General features: G+C 42.9%; 1 protein-coding gene across 1 annotated transcript in view; it reads right to left on the bottom strand.

Annotated features, from left to right (window-relative positions):
* LOC104468068 (A disintegrin and metalloproteinase with thrombospondin motifs 2-like) overlaps window positions 1-20,151 on the bottom strand; it is a gene marked incomplete at its 3' end in the record, with an annotated part of 78,108 nt that extends 57,957 nt beyond the window's left edge. Inside the window, exon 1 of the mRNA XM_010082073.1 lies at window positions 19,998-20,151. Within this exon, the coding sequence (XP_010080375.1) occupies window positions 19,998-20,151 (154 nt within the window). The remainder of the gene's footprint in view (window positions 1-19,997) is intronic.
* Between the last annotated feature and the right edge of the window lie 2,703 nt (window positions 20,152-22,854).

Here is a 22,854-nt window from a genome sequence, read left to right on the forward strand (position 1 = left end):
GAGATGCACAGAGAACACCACCTCCATGCACACCTCCTATTGCCTTCACAACTTTGTTGGGCTTTTCACTGGTCCTTGAGAAGTGCTGTCTCATGTCGTGACCCAGTGTTACTTCTGTGACCCAGTGTCACTTCAGTACCAACAAAGAGCAGCAAACGAGGGAACAGCTTAGCAAAATTCATCAGATGTGCTTTTACATGCAAGAAGCATATACCATAACACTCTACCAAACAGGATTCCCTGGGAAAGCTCCCAGTAACCTCAGGGGTGCCACAGCTTCCCAAATTCACTAAACTGTTGGGTAGAAGGCTGCGTTTGGTACTGTGGCATTGCTGATTGTTAATATTTGACTTTCTAATAATTTTATTAAGCAAAAAAGTGACTTCCAAAGCACTTGGGCAAATAACATCAATGCTTTGGACTTCACATGAGATCCATTCGTATCGTTATTGCCAAACTGCTGCAACACGGCCGCGCTGGATGAGAGAAGGTGTGTGGATGTCAGCAAGTGCCACTCGCTTCTGGATTTTTCATTACCTTCAGCGGTGGAGTTCCATTTTTATAACATTAAATTCCCACCAGTTCCTGCTATTAACTGGCAAGGGCTGCAGGGAACTGCTGAGCAATCCATTTAAAGGAATAGGTTGGATATATTAGCTAGGAATTTTCTGGCAGCGGTTCCTATGTTTGGTTAGTGTATACCGCAGCACAGACATTCAGTGATCTATTTTCCTCTTTGTAGAGAACAACATTCTCCCCATTTTTGGAGACAATCTAGCACAGGGAAAATAAAGAGGTGGGACTAGAGTCAACTCTCAGTTGTGCTGGTAAATATTTAGTGTAATCTCAATGAAGTCAGTGGCTTTGGACAGTTTTGGACCATCACCAGGGTAGCTGTGAGAAGTTAACTCAGTAACTCTTAAAAAGCCTCCGTGTGACACAGACCTAGAAATTCAACACCTGCATTATTCAGGTTTTTGTTTGTGATTATATTTGATTAACTCTGAAACCTTTTTTAATTCAAAGTAAGGATGTGATGCCATTCCAACACCACACAGCCACAACCCTTACAGCAAAGTATCCCTTAAAGAAAATAACTAGACCCAACGTAAGGACAGCACTGCAGGACTAAGTGTCCTCCCCACTTGAATACTGCTTTGATCTGAATCTATAAAAACCAGCTCTGCTCAGTCGGGATTTTTTAATCGCTGAGACTTATTCAGGAATACAAAAGTATGAATAAGAGTCATTCCTCCTTCCAAACACCACCAAACCACAGCAGAATATGAACTCTGCTCAAGGACAGACGTTTACTCAGCTGATGACTGTGTTGCCAAGCTGCCTACCAATTTGCTTTATTTTTCTTTTTTAAGGGTGTGGAAATCTTTGTTCACTTAAAGGCATCCTTCTGGTTTATTGTCCTAGATCACTCACCTTCTGGATGATGATTATCGGTACAAGCAACAGCGTGGGTACCGGGATAAAGGTGCCTTCTCTGAAGCAGAATTTATCTTCCCACAGAACTGAGTTACACAACAACACAAGTGAGGTTGCATCATTTTAACTACAGGAGGTTACATTAGTACAATTTTTGTATTTACATAAAGATGAAGATAAAGCAAAAAATGATCTACAGGAACTAAAAAGTACATCTTGATTGAAGGATGGCTGAGACAACCTGATAACAGCTTATGTGTCTAGAAAACACTGGCACATGGGAAGGAAGGAATTTTTTTTTAAGAAGAAAGTGGGGGAGGGTTAGCTACAAAGGATAGATAGTGAAAAATTATTAAACCTAAACCCAAGAAAACATTTTTCAGCAGTGAGATCATTTAGACTACAATGTCAGCTCCAAGTGCAAATTGTTGAATTTATTTTTCTGGAATTATTTTAAATAAGTGTGAACAACACACAGGAGGGAGTAGTGGTACATGGGCTTGGGGTGCACCAAAAGACCAGAGACGATTCCCAGGGCAGACAGATGATACTGATACTGCTGTACAAGTGACCTCAAAGACCTGGAGTATTTGGCTTCTGAATCATGAAGGATGATAAACATCTCACATTCTAACCACATTTCTAAGGTTTTGCTTACACTGAAAAATCATACATCAGATGGCACGCAGAGCGGCTCGAGGCAGAGACAGATGCAAAGAGAGAGGAATCATTTGTAACCATTGCAAAGCATCCGTCCGCAGGGAATCCTGCATTTCTCTGGGTTACACAGAAATAACTAAGTACATTTCCTGCCCATTTGGTCAGAGGGAGTGGATACATGCAGAATGGAACGTAACAGCCTCTCAAGACGAGTAAAATTTGGGAATACCAACAGCCAAGAAACAGACTGGAAATATCAAGTCAAACAGGGCTTTCATTTTAATTCAGGAAACCATTATCAAACACGTAAAGCTAGAGGGAAAAGACAGCCTAAACCAACTAATAACGAGGAAAATCAACTAATAGCAAGAAAAATCAACTAATAGCAAGGAAAATGTCTTCAACCAAACAGTCTGACTGAATGCTTCTCCATGCTCACATAGAGAAAGCCTGGTATGTCTGGGTCTCCCAATCAAGACCTTCGGGCATTCGTGATAAATCATTTGCACCAAATTTTCAACTTTTTTTTTTTTCTTCAGCCAGTTATACACTACTTGGAAAATTCAAACTACATTTCACTCCTGCTTTGGTAAGAATGGTTATAAAAATCAAAATAGGCTCTGATTTTGGCCAAAATGTATTGTATTTCTCCAGAGGGGGGAAACAAAACCAGAAACAGAAAAAAAGAAGATCTACCTTCGTGGGTGGCCTCCCGCAAAACTGGCAAAAGAAACCCACTGCTTTCCAGTCGCACTTCTATATTCAGACATGTTTGCATAACTTTTGCATTTGGAAAGGATCTTTCATATTTCAGGGGAAGATGATTCTAGTAAGAAAAAAAAATCTTTACCCAATAACAAGTTCCTTTTGTATTCTTCATTTTTAGTTTAGCAACGAAAGCTTCATCTTGTTCAACACCACAATCCAAAAACCACTGAAACTTGATTCTTATCAAACACAATCCTGACAAAGCTCTTGAAACAGCACATCCTTGAGACTAGGGTTTTGACAGGAGAGTTTGTTCATCCAGGTTTCCTCCTACTTCTGCTCTTTATCTTCCCAGAAATTGCTGCCCAGGAGGAATTAGAGAACACTGGCTGCTTGTCTCACGTTTCTAGATGTCCAGATGTCTGACCAAGCTACTGGTATTTCAGACCACTCCTCCATGGAAGAGCACTGGTCATAAGGTAACCAACTCCGTAAGTGCACTAAATCTCCTGCAGCTGTAATGTACAGGAACAAGTGAGCCACACATGTACCGAGTAAATTTGAGACATCCTTCAGCGTTATCTCACACACGCAGAGATGCTCTAGAATTTCCCGAGTACATACAGCAAGCAGGATGCAACTGGTATGTACTGGGCTTACAGTGTATAGGTGGACCAGTGGTGCAGGATATGCACACCAGGTCCCACACATCTTGCATATTAAGTCCCACACAACTTGGACACCGCAGATTCATGCTGGTCAAAGCACACACAGACCCTTGTTTGGAAAACTCTGGACAGAATGACAACACCCACGACTTAACAGATTTGTGCAAGTCCTGTTAAAATGCATCAAAAATCAGATAACACTGGATTTCTTCATGAAACTTGATCATTTAGCCATAAGGACATATACTTCTTGCAATATACAGCTAAATCAGCAAAGAACAACACTTCAGATTGGAAGGCAGATTGGAAGAACTGAGTTTTTTGACACTGCCTAATTAAGCTATGCTGCTTTTCACACCACGACTGCCAGCAGAAGGCAAAACATATTGCAAGCATACAGTTCTCTCTACAACCAGACACTAAATGGCACTCCTTCTTCACTTCCTCACTCTGCTACGTGCCTTTCCACCTTACCTACCAACCGTCCTGGCAGGGAACCATCGTGCACCGAGCGTGCACCGGAGCTGCTCTTCCCCAGGAGCAAGGCGAGTGGTGCTGCTGTCCTCACGGGAGCCAACGGAGCCCCTCCGCCAGCAGGGATGGGCACTACGTGTCTATACTCCACATGCAAAAGGTTTCTCCCGGCCAAGGGCAAGAGCATGGAGTAATGAAGCACCTGTAGGTCTCTGCAAAGGGAGAGCAGATCGCAGGCGGATTTGCACAGCAGCCCCTCTTCCAGCCCCATCTCAGCACTTCCAAGGGAAGGAAATTCACCCGGAGCTCTTGGCAGTGTTTCTGAAACATCCTGTTAATCTCTTTGTGGTTTTTAAGAGCAAAAAGTGAAATGAAATGAAGTCCAAGGGCTTACCCTGACTTTGTCATTAAGGCGATTGTGAGGGGGAGAAATAAGGGGAGAGCAGCTAACGGGTGGACGGAGGTCACACCAGCAGCTTCAAAGTGAGTAGGTGCCGCATTGATTCTCCCTTCAGATTCCGAAACCAATAAAATTACCCTCTTCAAATCCTTTCTATAGAGGCTGAGGACAGGAATTTCTCCTGGGTATCTAAAGAACTTGAAAACTTGAATTATCTACATTTATTATAAAGGAAGTGAGAAAGGTATTTGCCCATGACAAGGATTTCTGGAAGAATGGGGAGAGACCAATACTGCAAGGTGCTTTTGGTGTTAGCGCACGGGGAAACATGTTTCTATCCTTTTCCGCTATAACAGAGCTGAGTGGTGTTTTTCTTGGATTTAACAGATATTTTAGGATTTGGGGAGCAAGGATTGCCTTTTGGCTTTGTGTTTCCAGCCAAATTTGCCCAGGAATGAGAAATTCTCCAAACTGCTAACACAATAATATCAAATTCTTCCAACAATTCCACCATACATTGGAGGAAAATAAAGAGAGAGCAGCAAAGGCCTCATACAACATGACATCTTGGTATGCAGTGGTCAAAATATTGAGGAGGTATGACTGGTCCATTGAAAAAAGGATGAGAATCCTGAAAGATAATAGGATAACTGAAAAAGATGGAAATCACTGAAACATCACAAGGAGACCTAAACTACTAGAACAATTAACTGTTGTTAAAAAGAAAAAGAAGTGGCCCAGCTGCATGAGACAAAAAGAGATGAACTGGAACAAACCAGTAGCAGCAGAGCTAAGGAGTAAAGATTTTAGACTTCTTACAGTTACACTGTAGAGCTGAAATAGTTTTGGTGAAGAAATGTACAAAAGAACAGCCCAATGTTAATTCAATCAATTATTTAAATCAGTGGAGCATTTCTCAGAAAATTGGAGCAGAGGTATGAGAAGAAGGTACTGCTACACGAACATAAAGCAGTGATTTTTGGAAAGTACTATGGGAAAGAAAGGTACCATCTACATCCTGCAAATTGGATTAAAAACAAAGTATGAATGGAATAATGAGATTAAGCACAGTGAAGTGTGTATCCCAAAAGAGGGCTGTACAAAGAAAATTCAGAAGATTATTTAATCAGAAAGCACCAGAAGGAATGGAGGCATGATTATTACTGACAGAGCTTAACAAAACTACCTCCCAGCTCTGAATGTATCTGTAAGAAACGCTGAAGGAAGGCGTACCTGGCCAGGTGATGGGAAGAAAGACTGTGCTCATTAAAAAGAAAAAGGAGCAGCTTGCTCTGAAAGCCCAAGACATATAACTCGGTCACTTATGATCTGGAAGCTTCTTATCAGATTCATTAAAGACAAATTAGTTGAACTGGTTGAAACTAATGATGTGTTTCTTGAGATGAGAAAGGGTATCGACAAAGCATAAGGGGTGGGAGGGGGAAGAATCATCTCATGGTGGCCGAGCTGCCCAAGGCAGAAAAAGGCTCTGCCTGAACGCTGAGCAAATTACATGGATGTGCATGACATTGTCACAAACCTGTGTGCTAAGTGGTGAGAGCACATCCATCTCAACAGCACATGAAAGCACGCAATCTACACAGCAATACAGTGGAAAACAGTAAAAAAAAAAAAAAAAAAAAGAAAGAAAGAAAAAAGAATATTTTCCAAGGGGTTCTGATAAATTTTCAGGAACAATTAAAGATGTTGCTATCTCTCAACAGATACAAAGGAGCATTGGAAAGTGAGGAACCATGTGGTATGGCTTCGCTAGGAATACCTGGGTCCATTCCATGACATCCATAGGTACACTCCATCATCAGGAACACACAGATCATGTTCTCAATGCTCAATTAACTTCAAGGTACAGATTAGTTTCAATATGTTAAAATGAATCTCAAAGTAAATCACGAAATCCAGAAGGTGCAAAATAAATCAGAACAGAAGCAGACAAAGCCACTTTGCAGTTCAGGCAAATTCAGCCACCCAGTTTCCCACAGCCTTGCACTGGGTTTGCCCCCACTAAACTCACTGGGAACTCTTCCATTAAAATCAGTGTGAACGGGATCAAGTGCATGGCTTGGCTGAACCCCATCCACTTGCCAACCTGTAATTTATTTTTTCACAGGCAGTTCCCAGAAAATACATTCGTATAAGGTCTGTGAGGATTAGCTATCTCATAACACGCGTTGCCTAAGGGGATTGTGAAAGAGACACTGTAATTTACTTGGTGGGAGCACCGTTCCAGCTCACACTGCAAACACTCTGAGCTCTCCTTTAAAAACTTCAAAAAACTGAAAAGAAATAATCTTAAGGAAGAAACATGGCCTTTTCGCCAAGGGATTCTTTCTCCCAGAGATTCTTGGAAATACCCCCGCCATCACTTCAGAGACAATCAGCCTTTCCAGTTGTCTGACCCGAGACCCGTAAGGACTGTAAATCCTACCAGTGCAATCAATCTTATCTGCTGCAGACCTTCAGAGCTCAGACGCATCGCTTTTCCTGCAAGGAACGCTCTGCCCTTTGCCCGTGCTTTCCACTGGGTTTTCAGCAGCACAGGAGATCATTTAATTCTCTTCAGGACGTTTGATAAGAGGGTCTCAATGGAACAGCAGGCAATTGGTTATTATGGGCCAGTAAACACCTCTACATAGACGTAAGGCTGTGCACCCTTCCCACCCACATCCGACCATCATTGCCACCAGCCAGTGTAACAACAGCACCAACACAGCCAGCTTGGGCTCTCTTGAAGTCTGTTAGCACCTCTAACAAAAACACAATAGGAGTTGCTACAACATTTTTACAATCATCCCAATTCTATCACACATCCAGCCACAAATACAAACCATACCTGCAGCCAAAAAATGGCAGAAACCAACCCCTTGGGGCTGTCACATGGTGTTACTCACGGTTAGTAGAGCACTTAAAACTTCCACTTAACTTTCAGCTCAGACTTTACTCCAAAGCCTGTGTTTTCTCATCAGCATTTTGTTACTGTGCTGTTGCTCGTACATTTTGCAGCAGACTGATAGATTTTACCAGTTTTCCAAAAATATTCTGCTTCAGTAATTTATGACCTGCAGGTCAATATCTGAAACGCTACAATGGGTTGCCATGGAAATGTCAATACCATCCACTGCTCTGCACATATGTAATTGGGATATCCAAGAAAAATACCTGGAAATTTAGAAATTACATTCAAGTCATCGTACAGTGACTCAAAATCAGATTTTCCCCCTTCGTTATATTTTACACTGGAGATTGAGCAGTGTTTTAGGGCTGCCTAGGACATTTAATACCCCTAGCAGAGCCTTTGGGCTGCTTTTTTCCAACCATTTCATAGTTTAACAAGTCTCCAGAGACTCTGCTTAAAGAAAAACAAAGCAAAAAATACTCCAGCTTGCAAGAAGAATAAAAAGTTAAAATGTATGATTTTCAACCTGCTCTTCAGCCAGTGCTTTCTTAACAGGGATTGGGAAAAGTCTAAGTTAACTGGCCAGTGAACCTGTGAACAGGCTTTAGACAACACATCATTTTAAGCTCAGATCCCTGAAAGAACTGATTCTCCAATTCCCATGAAATCCATTTTCTGATGTATTGAAAAAATCTGCTTTAAAAGTCACTGGACAAATATATTGAAGCCCCAAATGTCTAGGGTTTGGCATACCCAACCTGAACACGAATAAATGTGTACGAGAGCACTGAGACGCAGACCTCTGTAAAATGGGGACCAAACCTCTGCCCTGCTCCCCAGGGAGAAAGATACAAGTGACTGTGATATGTTCATTACTATAAATAACAGCGTCTCTCTAAAAAAGGAAAACCCTAGAAAGAAACCCAGTAGGATGAATGAACTCTTGAGCACTGTGATATAGTGAAGCTCGATTAGACAAAGAGGATTGCTGCCCACTCAGCAACACAAAACACAGCTCGTAAAATGCAATTCTCAGCGCCTATTTCATATATATTAACAGTCAGTCACGGGCAATTTCTCATGTCACTTTTTAGTTACCGTCTCTACCAGTCATGCCAGATACTTTCCCATGAAGTGACCTGTTTGCTGACCTACAGAAGAATGACGTTTCCGAAATGTCACCACTTCCCACATCCAAAGACCCATTCTAAACCCCACGTCACTTCAAACCACACTGGCAATTAATTCTGAAAATTGAAAACACTTCACAAAAAATAGATCAGACAGAAAAAACAAAACAATGGTTCATATTTCTTTAAAAGTTTTTTTTTTTTAAATCCCTGCACATCAAGGTAAACTTTCTCTGCTGACTCCCCTGCTAGGCGTGTGAGGTGGTTTTCAACGGGAGGCACAGGGATGGGCATTTTGGAGGCAGCTGCTCCAGGGACAAAATGTTTCTCAGTGTCTGTCACCATCCACAGTCAGCAAACATCTTCAACAACCGTAATATGTCTCCACATGTACGACAGGAAAAAAGATCTCCTTGACAGGCAAATAGACGTGGTCACAAAGTGCACAGACACCTGACAAGATTATAAATTTAAAAAATTCCCCACAGGTGGCAGTTCATCGAAACCACTGTCAGGCTTTTATTTTCAGGCTACTTTTAGGACTGAGCACGTCTTATGCGCAACTCATTCTTTGGAAAAAAGAATCCTACCTCAAATGTTCTGTAAATAATCACTCCAATTTTTAAAAAGCTGCAGTTGTTGAAAGGATATTAAAATATTAGGGTTACCAAAAAAAAAAAAAAAAAAAAGCCATGTCTCTTTTAAAATTGACAGTCTGTAGTGGACAAACCCTGCAAAATGGAGCAAAGCCCAGGGAAACGAATTTGTTCCAAGGACAACTGTCTGAAGCCCAGCAGTGCTGAAGAAAGCGATCCTTTGCACCGCACGGCTCCTGCAGCATGAGAGCCTCCGGCGAGGGACTGCAGAGGCTGAGCTGCCGTGACTGCTGCTCCAACCCCTCGGTCCTTCGGGATTCCTGGTCTCCTCTCCTCACACACCCATCAGGCATTACCACAAAGGGCTGCTGAGAAACCAGCTCTGAAGAGCTGCCTACCTGTGGAACCATCAGCTCTGGAGTGGAAATAAAACCAATCCCTGCCCTCCTCACCATCCAGATTGTGATTAATAATTTTTCCCCTTGAAAGCACTACACATCACCGGGCAGGAGAGCTGTGCCAGATGGTCCGCGCGCACACAGAGAGCTGGAACAAGCGAGGGACTGCACAAAAACTCACAGATAAAAGGAAAAGCAAAGATGCATAGCAGGCCTTTAACCAAAGAACCTGCTGAAAAATAAAGTAGGTGGTATTTAACCCATTAACAAGCTCTGCCGTTTCAAGAGCTGCACAACATCACGCAGCAAAAGAGGAACCTCTTGGTGTGCAGGAGACTCCACCCTTTGCACGGGGATGGGACAAATGGAACTGGGTGCTGCTCTCCATAGGGTCTCTTTCGGGACCAGGTCAGCAGAGATCAGGGTCTCCACGGGCACTGAGGACAGCAATGCGATGATTCCGCTGCCTGCCTTGGCATTGTTGGACCATTCAACATCCTCCAGCTGGTGGCTGCATCCCTTCCAGCCGTGCGGCTCAGACAGCAACAGCTGGCAGAGGGACGGCGTGGCCGGCGAGAGATAAAAGGACTGGTCTGTCATTAGCACAGTGTCAGACTGGTTTAAACCAATTACCAAACCATGCCCCTGCTCTCATTACGACAGTAGAGTTTCAGCGATAGAGCACGAGGATGCAGGTCTGCGCTGTTCGAACGAGGCAAGAGCATCGCGCCCTGTCTGGGATGTGTACGTCACTGAGCAGCGCGTGGCCACTCTTCACATCTCGGCCTTTAGCAGAAATGGTTTAACTCCAAGAAGGCACCTTAGTATTAACAAATAATCATTGTCTGGCTTAAGAGCACATGTTGGTCCTGCAGACAGAACATTTTAAATCAAATATGCAAATGCTGGGTAAGAGCTCCTGGGTTTTATATTCAAATGAGCAAAGACAATTAAATTCAAACTATTAACATCAAACATGCATGTGAGACATTGTGCCACACACAGTTTGGGACAAAATATTTTGAAAAATAATTGTAAATCATTTGTAGCATAATCATTTAGAAAAAACAGAGTCTGAGCTCACAGTTTGCAGTAACATCGTTTCTGCTACTGCCTTAAACTCATCCCACTCTTTTAAAACAGTGTTTCTGCTTTAGAGAAAAGCACAAATCTTCAAGAAGAAATGAATACACTACTGTGCCAAAGCGCAGATTCAAAGCAATTGAAAACAGAAATTTTACTGGCTTTTTCCTGGTCTGAGATCTTCTTGCCTTTCATAATTTCAGGAAAGCACAGGGGAAAGGAGACCTGCGCTAGCTGGAATGAAAGTGAGTGCTGCTGTTGCTTACTTTTCAAGTGAAAGTTATTTTTTACCTAAAAGGTCCAGGCAGCCCCAAGTATTGCTTAGGGAATTCAAAACACAGAGAACACAAATAAATAAGCAAGAGTTACAAAACGGCTACTGGAAGTTATTACACAACACAGGCTCCAGCTATAAACCAAGGCTCTATAGACCAGGCACCTAATTCATACCAACCACCGGGTTACTACAGGTGTACTCCCCAGCCTCCTGCAGAGCAGAACACATGCTTTGATAAAGCATTAAGCATCGAATAAGGACGCGCTTCCCTGTTCATTGCTGGACTTGCACACACCAGGGGAAGAGTCAGGCCCAAATTGCTGCACCCCCCTCTCACCCTGTGTACAAAAAGCAGGTGAAATGCTCTGGCCAGACAGAGAGGATACAGTTCACCCAGCAGGTAGCAGTGGCAAGTGGTAGCTGTCTGCACTGCCGCGCTCCTCCAGCACTGTCGCGCTCCTCCAGCACCGCCGCGTCTCACCGAGCCACGGGGCACCTGGGACTGCACGAGGGATGGGAGGCAGGACCAGCAGTCGTGGCTATACTGGGAGATGGGCTTAGGGCACTGGGAAGAACAGCCTTTCAAAGGGAATGGTGCATAACACAGTGATTAAACACGTTATATCATCACCTACGACATACAAAAGTCAGCTAAAGAACACCATAGCTCAGGCAATGGCCACCTGGGCTTTCACTTTGCATCTGCCCAATGATGACCATCTGCACAGCACCAGCTCCGAGCACTGAAGCACGCTCCCTCTCACCGGCGTTGAGCTCACGAGCAACAGCTTGCAGGGCCATGCTTGGTGCACAGGAGCCACCATGGATTAAATCAGTGCAGAGAAAGGCCAAGCGACGGCTCCTCATTCTCCAGCTGGGTCCCACACTGCTATAAACGCGGTGACCCTCCCCGTGCCCCTTCTGCAAGCACCGAGACACCAGCAGCACACAGCGTATCTTCAGTGGCTGGCCACCAAGGAGCAGATTTCACACAGCTGAGAACAGCCAGAACCAGCTGGAATACATTTTTAATCCTTGGACCACTTCACAAGGCCTCACATGTGGCTCTTCTGTTGCAAGAACTGACAGAAATGTAGATGGTTGAAGGATCTCTGTCTCCCTTGCAACTCTGGGCTTGCCCATTGCTTTCATTTGATGATGCCTGGAGCTTTTAGCCTGATCAAACCACTTTATCATCATTATCGTGGACAGCAGACAAGATTTACACTGCTTTTAGTCCAAAACCATTTTAAAACAGAAAATGTTTATCGGCATTTTCTACTAGAGCTTATTTCAGTGACGCATACCAGATGCTATCTTGCGTATTGTTATTAAACACAGAGTTTGAATCCCATGACACAAAACACCAAACACTACACGCTACCCGTATTTTTGAATTATCTGTTCCAGAATCCATTTCCTAAATGGAGATATGGGTTGCAGAGTACTTTCAGTTTGTCAGGACAGAATATTCAGGTTTTTTTGTGAACAAGTTTCTCCCTCTTTGTGCCTGGCAGAGACACCAGAACCCGCTGGCTCATCGCCATCCTCTGTCTTTCTCAGCAGGTTGGACAACATGAACACAGCCTGTAAATAAACAAACCCCAATAGGATGTCGCTTGGTGGAAAAACTCACCAGTAAATGTGAAATTGCAAACACCGTGTGGGTGTGCACATACATTTTCAGGAGCAAAAACTCCTCACGTGCCTGGGGGCGGCTGCACGCACTCACACGGGCTCCAAAGGCAGGGTCTGACTGAGGAACCGCTGCTCCGATGGACTCTGCTCTTACACTGGGCTGGTACCAGCAAGAAACAGGATTGGGTTTCAGTAAAAAACAAGATTTATGTTAACTCTTGTCCAAAAGGCAAATATTTTCTTCTCTCTTTCCTCCCAGGAGACTGAGAGGCTAAATTCATTAAGGATCGTCGGATCAATGGATATTATAAGGAAGAATAAAAACAAACTTTAATGAAATCTGTTGTCAAATGTTTTGTCTCTGTAAACAAACAAGTGTTGATTAAATGTAAATATAAACAAACAAGTGATTAATCAAGCTCAGTTTCACACACACACAGTGCTGAATTGATTAAAAAAGTGAAAAATAAAATGAGCACTTTCCTCGTGCTTTCATCAGAGCTTCTCACAAAAATTTTCCTGGAATATTTGTATGAGAACTGGAAACTTGTTTGATAGACCAATATCAGCTTTATTACAATTTTGTTATATTTAGCAGCATTTGGTAATATTCAACTCCAGCTGTAAGCTTTTCACAACAATCACTTAGGAGAGCCTTACCATAGTGTTTGAATTGAGCAGAGAGGCTCAAATGAACTCATCAGTTGAGAATGAAATGAATGTTCTTTTTCTATTAGCTAACGACACACGCAAGTCAGTGATTTTTAATAAGCACAAATAATTCAGTTGTTCACCTTTAATCATGCATATCTGAAGGGAAGTTACTTGCTCCGGTAACTCATAACCAAAACAGGAGCCCACCTCCATTCAGAATAAAAACCATTTAGCCCAAGGTCCATCTCTGAATCCCACTGATACCAATTTGACTTAAGTGTTTGCTTAAAGTTAAGCAAGTATTTAAGCGTTTCCTCAAAGTTTACATGGATGTCAGGCTACCTAATGAGCACGGCAGGGACAAATAGAGAAACCGGGCTGCTTAACATAATATTATGATGTTCCTGCATTCCATGTTTAGCAGCAGTTTGTTACAGGAGTGATTGCAGTTCTGGGGAGTGTAGGGGAGAGGAAGACAGAAGCTCAGCACCAGCAATCCACAGCAGAGCTGGTCCATGTGGCAGCTCTCTGCTCCTGCCTCTCCCTGCTCCCGTCCCAGCCACAGCATCGCCATCCATGCAGCACCGCGCCCCGCATCACCCTGTGCTGCCCCACCAACTACTTATCTACAAGAGGATTTCTGCTACCAGCAAAACAAAACGGTGCTGCAGCAACTACAGCATTTGACACCATGAAAAAATAATACTGAGAAAGTATTTAATGCACATTCAACCATTCTGAAAATTATTTTTAGCATCTGGGAAAAGGAGGTTTTTTTTTTTTAATCTAAAGCAAAAATCCTTTGAAGATGAAATAGTCTTTCCAAAGCACTTGAAAATTCAGAAAAGCCCACTGCAAAAGTAGCCCACACAGCTTTGCTGTGGTCCTGATAGGCAAAAGCATCACCACGCATCTTTAGTTACATGAGCACTTCCCTTCCCTCCACCCCCTGAAAAACCACAGCAAAACTACTAGCATTAAAAAAAAAAAAAAAACAATTCTCTTCATTATAGTTTTATTTCTAGGCAAAAGAAAACTGACTGTCCCAGAAGCACGGGACAGTTTGACTTTTCACCCGAGACCATTCTGGCCCAGCTCAGACCAACTGCTGGGGAGGTCTAGGGTAGAATTTCCATCGCCTCTGGAAAAAGGAGGCTATTCCTTGTATTTCACACCAAGCATATGTAAGAACATTGTTCATTAGAATTCACTTAATCATCCCAGATGATTTATTGCACTGTTATAAGAATAGAAACCTTTAGATTTATCCAGAAGTTTTGTACTAAAATTGCTGCAAGTGTCTTATTTGCCTGTGCTAGCAAAGAACTGCTTCATCAGCTGCGCCTACGGTTGGGAAGGGTGACATCCAACGGCCTGATACCACTCTCTGGAGACTTGTTTTTCATGAGTACATAACCTTGCTTCTTATTCCAAAGTTGAATTGCAACTGAATTCTCAATCTTTCTCTTCCCAGAAAAGCCCCGTGAATCTGCAATATGAAATTCAGAGAAAACCCAAGACAGGAGAAAGACAGATGTATTTATCATGCACAGATGATGTAGGAAAGAGACAAAAAAAAATATTGTCATCAGTGCCTTACTGCCTTCAAAATAACGGAACAGTAATTAATCAGCAGGAGTACATGCTGAGAGGAAATATTGATCGAATTTAGAGAAACTTCAGTTTCCTGAAGGAACTGTTCCCTGCAAAGGTAACCAGGAAAGTTTCTGTAAATTAGAATGGCAACCAGCCAGCCTGCAGCCAACCTGAGTGTCGTTTCAGGCAATCCAGAAAAATATCCGCCAGATGCACGTTGGTTTCTAAAAAGTAATTTAAATACATTAGTAAATCAATGGCATTGGCAGTTTGATGGACTATGATGGAGGAGCCTTCCTCTGAAACATCATCTTTAAAACCTGCAAAGCTCTGGCAACTGAGTTGTTACTACTTCATATATTTTTAACTTTCTTCTATTTTCCAACATTTTCTAGCCTCTGGTTATTCCAGCTCGTATCAACATGGAAAAAAAGAATTGGTCCCCAGCCCCTCAGGGCTCCCTAACATCCCATCAGCATGAGGAGGAAAGGCTTTTGTCCTTCCACTGTGGAGGGGAGGAGATGGGAGGAACAGGACTGAGGAGTAGCTCTGCTCTGACGAGGGCTGAGTATCTGTCAGAAAGGACCCGGCTGCATCTATTGAGTAGAAGCAGCAACTTAATCCTGTCCTTTCAACCTGACCGGTACGAGTTTATGGCCGAGATGTTAACCACCCTTGGCATAAAAAATTAAAACAGTAGTAGAACTAAAAAAAAAATAAGGAAACGGACAGGGTTTGCCCCAAGAAGTACCTCACAGTGTCACACAAAATGATCGCACCTTTCAGCACCAAGCCACCACCCCCTGAGGGTCTGACCAGAACCAAACCCAAGTATTGCTGTGGGAGGGGGTCACAATGCTCCATGAGAGGCTGTGACTCCATCCATCCCATCAGCCCTGAGTATATTCACGATGGGACTTGGGTCAGACTGGGCTTGGCCTTTCCAAGGGATTTAATTAGCAGTTAAAGAAACAACAGTCTGCCTGGTTGAAGCACATTTGGAGAGTTACCTTGCTGTCTTCCCCAGTAATAAACTGCTCTTGGCTAAGGTCATCCTTCATCCGCACAGTAAATAAAACTGTCAACTAAAGTTGAGTTTCTGTTTCTCATCAGTCAAGCAATACAATAAAACTCCGAGCAGCATATTTGGACAATGATTTTGAGAGAGAAAGCAAACCTTAAGGAAGTTTTACTATAATCATTTCCTCTCGGTTGATCAACATAACAGACCCAGCAACTTAGCTGGGGAAATGTGATACAAAGCTTATAAGCCTCATAATCAGATTGCCTTGAGAGACAAAAATCAAGCTGGTTTTCCAGACCTCACCATAGCCATTAAATACTTACCGTCTCTTCACTTAACATCTAAAGAACATCTAAGCAAAAATCCAGTAGTTTTAATTTAAAAAACCAGCCTCCTCTATCTTGCCTACTTAACTCTAGCTCTATCATGTAGGAAGTTTTACTGCTGTCAAGCAACGTTTCTCACGTTTTTAAGAAGGAATTCAACTGGAAATATTTAAATATTTTCAACATGCTGCTTATTTTTATCTAGAGGAAGATAAATTATTACATGCATGTAAGCAGTAAAAGCAGTTGCCAGAAAAAACAGGGTTTATTCCCACCATACCTGCAATACATCAACCCCTACATGAAAATCTTTCTCTTTCCAAAACAATCAGCCTAATTTGTAGTGAGCTCACACAGACTTTCACAGGACTGCTCTGCTGCAGATTATTACTTGCCTAAAATACGGTGGGTACATTTCTCCAGTACATGAACAAACAGTATTGTTTGAGAGGGGGAAAAACAGTTAGAAATATTATACCCTTTACTCTGTGATCCTCACAAACACCAGATAATCCTACACCAGTCAAAACACAATGATTCAAGCTGCCAAAACTAGTATTTACTTTTCCCAATATTCTGACAGTGTTTTACATAAACAGGAGAGCAGACCTGGTACGGTCTGAAACCAGACTACAGCTCTGTCGCTCCTTTCATACCCGTTCTCTCCCAGGACATTCCACTTCTTAAAGCCCAGCACGTCGGCAGAGCCTTTATAAAAGAAGATGCATACCTTGATCTCTCCAGGGCTTAAGAGGTTGTATCTTTTGTTGGTTCATATTTTTTGAACAGATGGAGTAAAACCTCCATTTTCCCTTACTGTAACATAAAAGATAGACAATAGCACATGGAAAAGGCTAGAAAAACTCTGCTGTCAGGTCCACCTCACCACACCTGTTAGCACAATCTAGAATTTACTTCCACAGTTGGAAAAATGCATTTTTTTTTCTTTATGCATGAATCTACCTGCACAATCAGTCAACGGATCTTCCATTAGTCCTAGTTCTCTTCTGGGGAAGACCAGCTGCCCATCAGCTTCAGCAGCCTCTCTCCTGCTGTCCTGTGTGTTGGAGCTAAACATGCACGTTGACTCAAGGTACTGAGAGCTCCGACAAATCACCATCCACAAACCACTACCCAGCGCAAGCCCCAAGTCATCAAAACGATGACTGACCCACCCAACTCCAAGTTCATGGAGCTTTCAATTCCTTCTCCTTCTGCTCCACTGGTGAGAGAATAGCTTGTCCAATTTCTTGCGAAACAAGTGCCAGAGATAGGAATATTTAGAAGGAATTAGTATCTTTCTATCCAAACCCAAACATTCCAAAATCATGACTCACAATCCTCTCACAAATCATGGGATTAAATTAACATGTCATGGGATTTTGCAAGATGCTGTCTTCAAAATTATGGAATACCATATACTTTGTGTAACTCATAATTTGAAAATATTTACACAGTCAAAAACTACAAAGTTTTTATCAACAGTTAAAAGAGCCAGAAGCTTACCTAGAGAGGGGAAAAAAAAAAAAAAAAAAAAGTCATCACATATTCATAAGATTCCTGGAGGCTGGACCTCTAAAAATAGTCCAAATGTTACAATTCAGCACATGCAAATTTATGAGACTTGGCAACAATGCAGTTGTCTCCAGGGATGGTGGAAGAGAGGGAGTACTCTTGGTTAACCTTTTTTTTTAAAAAAAAAAAAACAGATACAGCATGCTGAAAGTGCCCTACTAAGTATCTCCTAAATAAGCCCATTGATTAATTTAGAGCACTATGGAAACACGCGGCGCAGCGTTCTTATCAACACCCAGTCACTAAATATTTTGACATTTGTTAACCAAAACTAGATGCATTCTGGAAAAATACAACTGGAAAATAAAAACTACAATTTTCTAAAGCATGCCCTTTCCATGCCTAGAGCAAATCAGAAGTGAGAAGCCAGGTTCAATAAAAAGTGGAGGAGAACAGACCAGTTTTGGAGTGGCCAGTCACTTTTTTTGTTAAAGGCAAGGAGAATTTCATGGGAAAAAAACCCTGTACAGTGTAGTGAGTTTTTTCCAAAATAAAAGCTAACCTTTAATCAATTTTACAGATCAAAAGATGGTGGCTAGAAGGGAAGATTACTGCTCTTTGCATTTTTTCCTTATTTTAAAACTTTAAATATGAAACATCATGACTATTCGTACCTATCACCGACACCTGCTGTTCCATGGTCAGCGCCACGTCCCCGCCCAGCCTGTGTGAATTCAGCCTCAGTTTTCCTTTTTAATCCCACGGTGCAGGCTGATGGCTATTATTATTTTGTGCCACTGTACCAGCGCCTCCCAACTTCAGTCCTGATGCGAGCACACGGCGCAGGTGAGGTGACACAGACGCAGAGGCGCGGTGGCATCACACAACACGTGGAGCTTTGCTGCTGGTCACGGCGGGCAGCCCGCGAGCAGCCCCGCCGGCAGCTCCACGAGAAGCCACGCAGCACGGCACCGCATTTCAGAGAGGTGTTTGCAGATCCTGCTGTCAGAGCCTTCCTCTAGCAGGTACCGCATGCCAATAACTGGAGCTGAGCTACAATTTATGCTGTTCTGTGTACCAGACTCCCACTCCCGAGGAATATTTACCATCCAAAAACAAAAATACTGCCATAAGGTGTGAACGAAATCAAGTGCCTTTTGTTTAAGAGGAAACACAGTGACTGGCTGATATTTTCCAACACTGCAATAATTTTATAAACATCTATTAACAGAGCAACTTCCACCCTGTGACACTGAGATTGTGGCACTCGCACACCTGAGTCCCCCAGCTCTGCTCCACCAAGGGTACAAGCCAACCAGGAGAGCCCAACACTGCAATGCACCAGTCACAAAATTCCTGGGTCATTTTGATGACCAAAGTGGAGGAAAAAAGTTAGTTGAAAGCTATTGCTTCCTGCCTTTTTTTCTCCCCATTCCAAACTGAACATTGAGACATGTATATTGTTCGCTTGGCCCTAATTTCACTGCCCCATCCCTGTGACTACCTGTTCCTCCAAGTGGTTTCTGGGGATTACCATTTGCAAGAATAATGGCAGAGTTTTTATATCAGGTACCATACTCTTTAATCCTCTGAAAATTATTAAGGTAGCATAGTAGAGGGATGGGGATCACTGGGAAGATTTCTACAAAGGACAATTTAACACATTGTATTATACTTAAAAACATATTTTACTGCAATAAGATAATAGCAGGGTATGAGTGGCAAATAACTCTGCAGTTTAGTGCACACATTCAGAACAAAAAATGTAGCTTTTTTGTTGTTTCCACTCAAACGACCCAGTTAATCTCAGTATAACATTAGCTGTCAAAACATCCACTTAGATTTGTGTCCTTTATTTATTCAGCAAAAAAGGTGCAACATCCAAATGGTTACCAGATAAAGAGGAAACACTACATAGAACGGGTGTTTATGTTTAGCTCCTGTTATTCTATCACTGTCACATGGGTAGTATGTTAAATTCCACACTTAGAAACACACCAGTAGATCAAGAAAGTTTGCGTTCGTATCTGAAGACACCATTATTCCCTGTTGGGATTAAATCCACCCCAGCGACGACACCGTCAAGCCCACGTAACACCCCAGCCTTGGTGTGTCCTTGCTGCATCCTTCCAACACAGCCCATGACAAGCCAGCACCTGACCCCAGCGCACACGAGCACCTCTGCACCATCCACCATCCCCCTTCCTCTGCCCTGACCTGGGGACTCAGTGGGACACACGACTTCATGCTGGCTGTCTCCAGAGCCAAGGAAGCTCTTTAAAGCCCACACAGCCCCTCCATCCTGGAGATGGTTTTTGCAGCTGCAACGTGTGCTTACCCCAGGTACAGCATTCAACCCCTTCCCTGCCGTTTGACCCACAGAGAGAGAAGAACACATTTTCATTCTCAAGGATAAAAAGGCCAGCGACAGCAGATCACCTTGGCTACGTGCCTTCAGCTCCATTTCTACATCAGCTGACATCAACATCTCTGCCTTACCTTTATACAGGGTATCCGTGTCCTCCATCGGAAGCTGCCTCTTGGCAGCTGCTCTGCGATAGACCACGTGCGTCCTGCCTGCTCCCTCCTCCTCCTCCTGGGCCCCCTTCTCCAGAGGTTCGATGAAGAACTCGTCCTTGTCTGTGCGGATCATGCCAGCCTGCAGCGACAGGGCAGAGATCGAACATTCTGCGTTACTGCACGTAGAGCAGCCGTTGCGAGTAAACAGTTACAATATGCTTAAGCACACTTTACTGCTCTCTAGAGAGCAATTAGGATGCAGAGAGGAAACCAGGTGAATTCTTTATTAGAGCAAAACCAAGCATCATTGCCCCGACTTGACAAGAAAGGACAAAAAGTACAACCCTGAACCAAAAGGACTTCTCAAACCACACGAGCAGAGTACAGGTCTGAGCATCTGTCTAGGAAATACTCTCTCCATTAGAAACCAGCTACAATGAAAGCTACTATGACCTTAGCTATCTGGCAGCCCCAGACCGCTCCGGTGTTTACTATTTCTGCAAAATAAAGGATCGGTTCTGCACCATAAGCTGGTCCTGATGTGCACTTCGACAGTCAAAACATGTAGAATCATCCTTTCTGCTCAGAAGCAAGATGGAAAAGTACTATGCCTTACATGCAGGCAATGAAGCCTTGCAATTATTTCCCCCTTGACACAAAAGGTTCCACTGACACAACATTCTTTCAAGAATTACCCACAGCCGGTTTTAAAAAGGTGTCAGTAGTGTGTTGCTAAGAGATAAAAACTTATTCAGACTGGACCAGATACCCTGGTATGAAAAAAAGAGAAATTTGCACTTCTACAGCGCACCTCAAAGGAACATCACCCCAGCGATTCGCCCTGTGTTCAGGGGAAACCCTCATAAAGACTCAAAACTTTAAAAGAAAAAAGTCATTTCATCATCTTCATGCAGGTAGAACAACTCGGGCACCAGACCGGCTGCATTTGTCTCCTCTTGCGGTCCTGCCCCACTGCAGAGGGTCACAGCAGCCAGTGGCTGGCTTGCAGAGACAGTTGGCTTGCATGAATTTTTCTCTGTATGTTTGCACATCTGTGTTTGAGAACTTAAATTAATGAATTCCTAGCTTGTAAACAGGAAGTGTTACGTTCATGTGAAAGAAATTCTTTACATTATTTTTGAGAGAAGCCCCAAATCTGACCTTCAGCAACTCCTTCATCACGTTCTTTCCCACTCTTCCCACCAATGATCCCAGAGTCACTGGACTTTCACATTGGGCACAGGAGGACATTCTGACACTGTGACACACTTCATCTTGTTATCCAAGCTTCTGGGAGCCTAAATCCTTTGCTGGGTGAAGCCCTACCTCAAGTTTCCAAGAGAAACAGTTTGGCTCCTTGAAGTCAGTATCCTCACCTGAAACAAGCATCATCTAAACACTCCTATCATAGCCCAGCACAATGCATATTTTTCTTCTACAAGCAGCAAACTATATTCCCACTGCTATAAATACAGTATGTTCTTTGGTTCCCTCCTTGGAAAAATGTCAGGTTCATTTGTCATGTCTTAACTTACATTAGGCAAGATTTCCAGTCCCAGATTTCATATATATAATGTATACAAAAACAGATTGAAGGGGAAGGATTAAAGAGGCAAAATCATATCGAAGCAATTTAAACTGATGCCATCCTGCCTGTGTAGAGGAAACTGAATTTGAAATCCTGTCTTGTTTCTTCTTATCTAATTTAGATTCTACATCAGACACGAAAAAAGGTGAGACAGGCTCAGCAGCTGAAGGAAGGTAAGACAACCAAGAAAATAAGTGCTGAACCCAGAGAGACAGCAACCGATCTTTTACGGTAAAAAGGAATACATGAAGAATTCAGAATTGATGCTATTCTCCATTTAATGTATATTTTAATTGTATACACACACAACTCCTCTGGATATTAAATATTATATCCAGAAATTTTAAAGTCTTTTTATGAGAAATGCACAACAGGAGATCAGGAAGGAACAGGCATTTGCATGCTCAGCTGCACAGGATACGATGCACACACCACACATACGCCCAGGAGAAATACACAGAGAGCTTGACTGTCGTGAAAAAAATGTGATTTTGCTTTTTGCAAGGAAGCTATATGGTGGCACACACGTTCATATGTATTTCTGGATTTATTAAAACTACTATTAGCAAAGCAGCTGATCTTAGTTTGAAATGCAGACCACCCTTCAGGACCCTGGGGTAAACACCGCTGTACGCTGTATACAGCAGGGGTACCAATGGGAGTGTGCAGAAATTCAGAGCTTCTGAGGAGTTGCCTACCTGTTAATTTTCTACAATGAGCAGCTGAACTGACTAGACAGCAGAACAACTTTCATAGGTGAACTTTAGCTTCCAGGGCATGGTGGCCTTTTGGAAAAGAAAACATCTGTTCAGAGTGAAGACCCCCCCTGAAAAGATGAAGGTGACACCCTGGGACAGGCTGTAAGACCAAACACAGGAGATCTTTGAATGCTGGTTCCCAAGCCCCAAACCAGTGGTCAGACACCGATGCCTGGTGCTGGTCCTTTTGCACACAGGGGAATTCGGGTGGCACTGAATACTGTCAGACAGCAGGCCATCCATCAGGTGCTCTTATTTCACACTCTGCTTCTCGGATAGACACGACACCTCTCTGTACATCCCCACGGCAGCACCCTCCCGAATTCTGTTGGAGCGTAGAACGGAAGGAATTTAACCTTCAAACAGGGCTGGATGTTTCTTTTCTCATTTTGATCTTGGACTAAAATAACTTTGTCTCTTACACTGGAATTTCTCTTTTCCTTTAGCCCTAAGAAACACATCAATTCTTTTTGGTCAGAATTATCAGGAA

Source organism: Pterocles gutturalis, unplaced genomic scaffold (genome assembly GCF_000699245.1).
Source record: "Pterocles gutturalis isolate BGI_N339 unplaced genomic scaffold, ASM69924v1 scaffold12794, whole genome shotgun sequence".
Taxonomy (NCBI): domain Eukaryota; kingdom Metazoa; phylum Chordata; class Aves; order Pterocliformes; family Pteroclidae; genus Pterocles; species Pterocles gutturalis.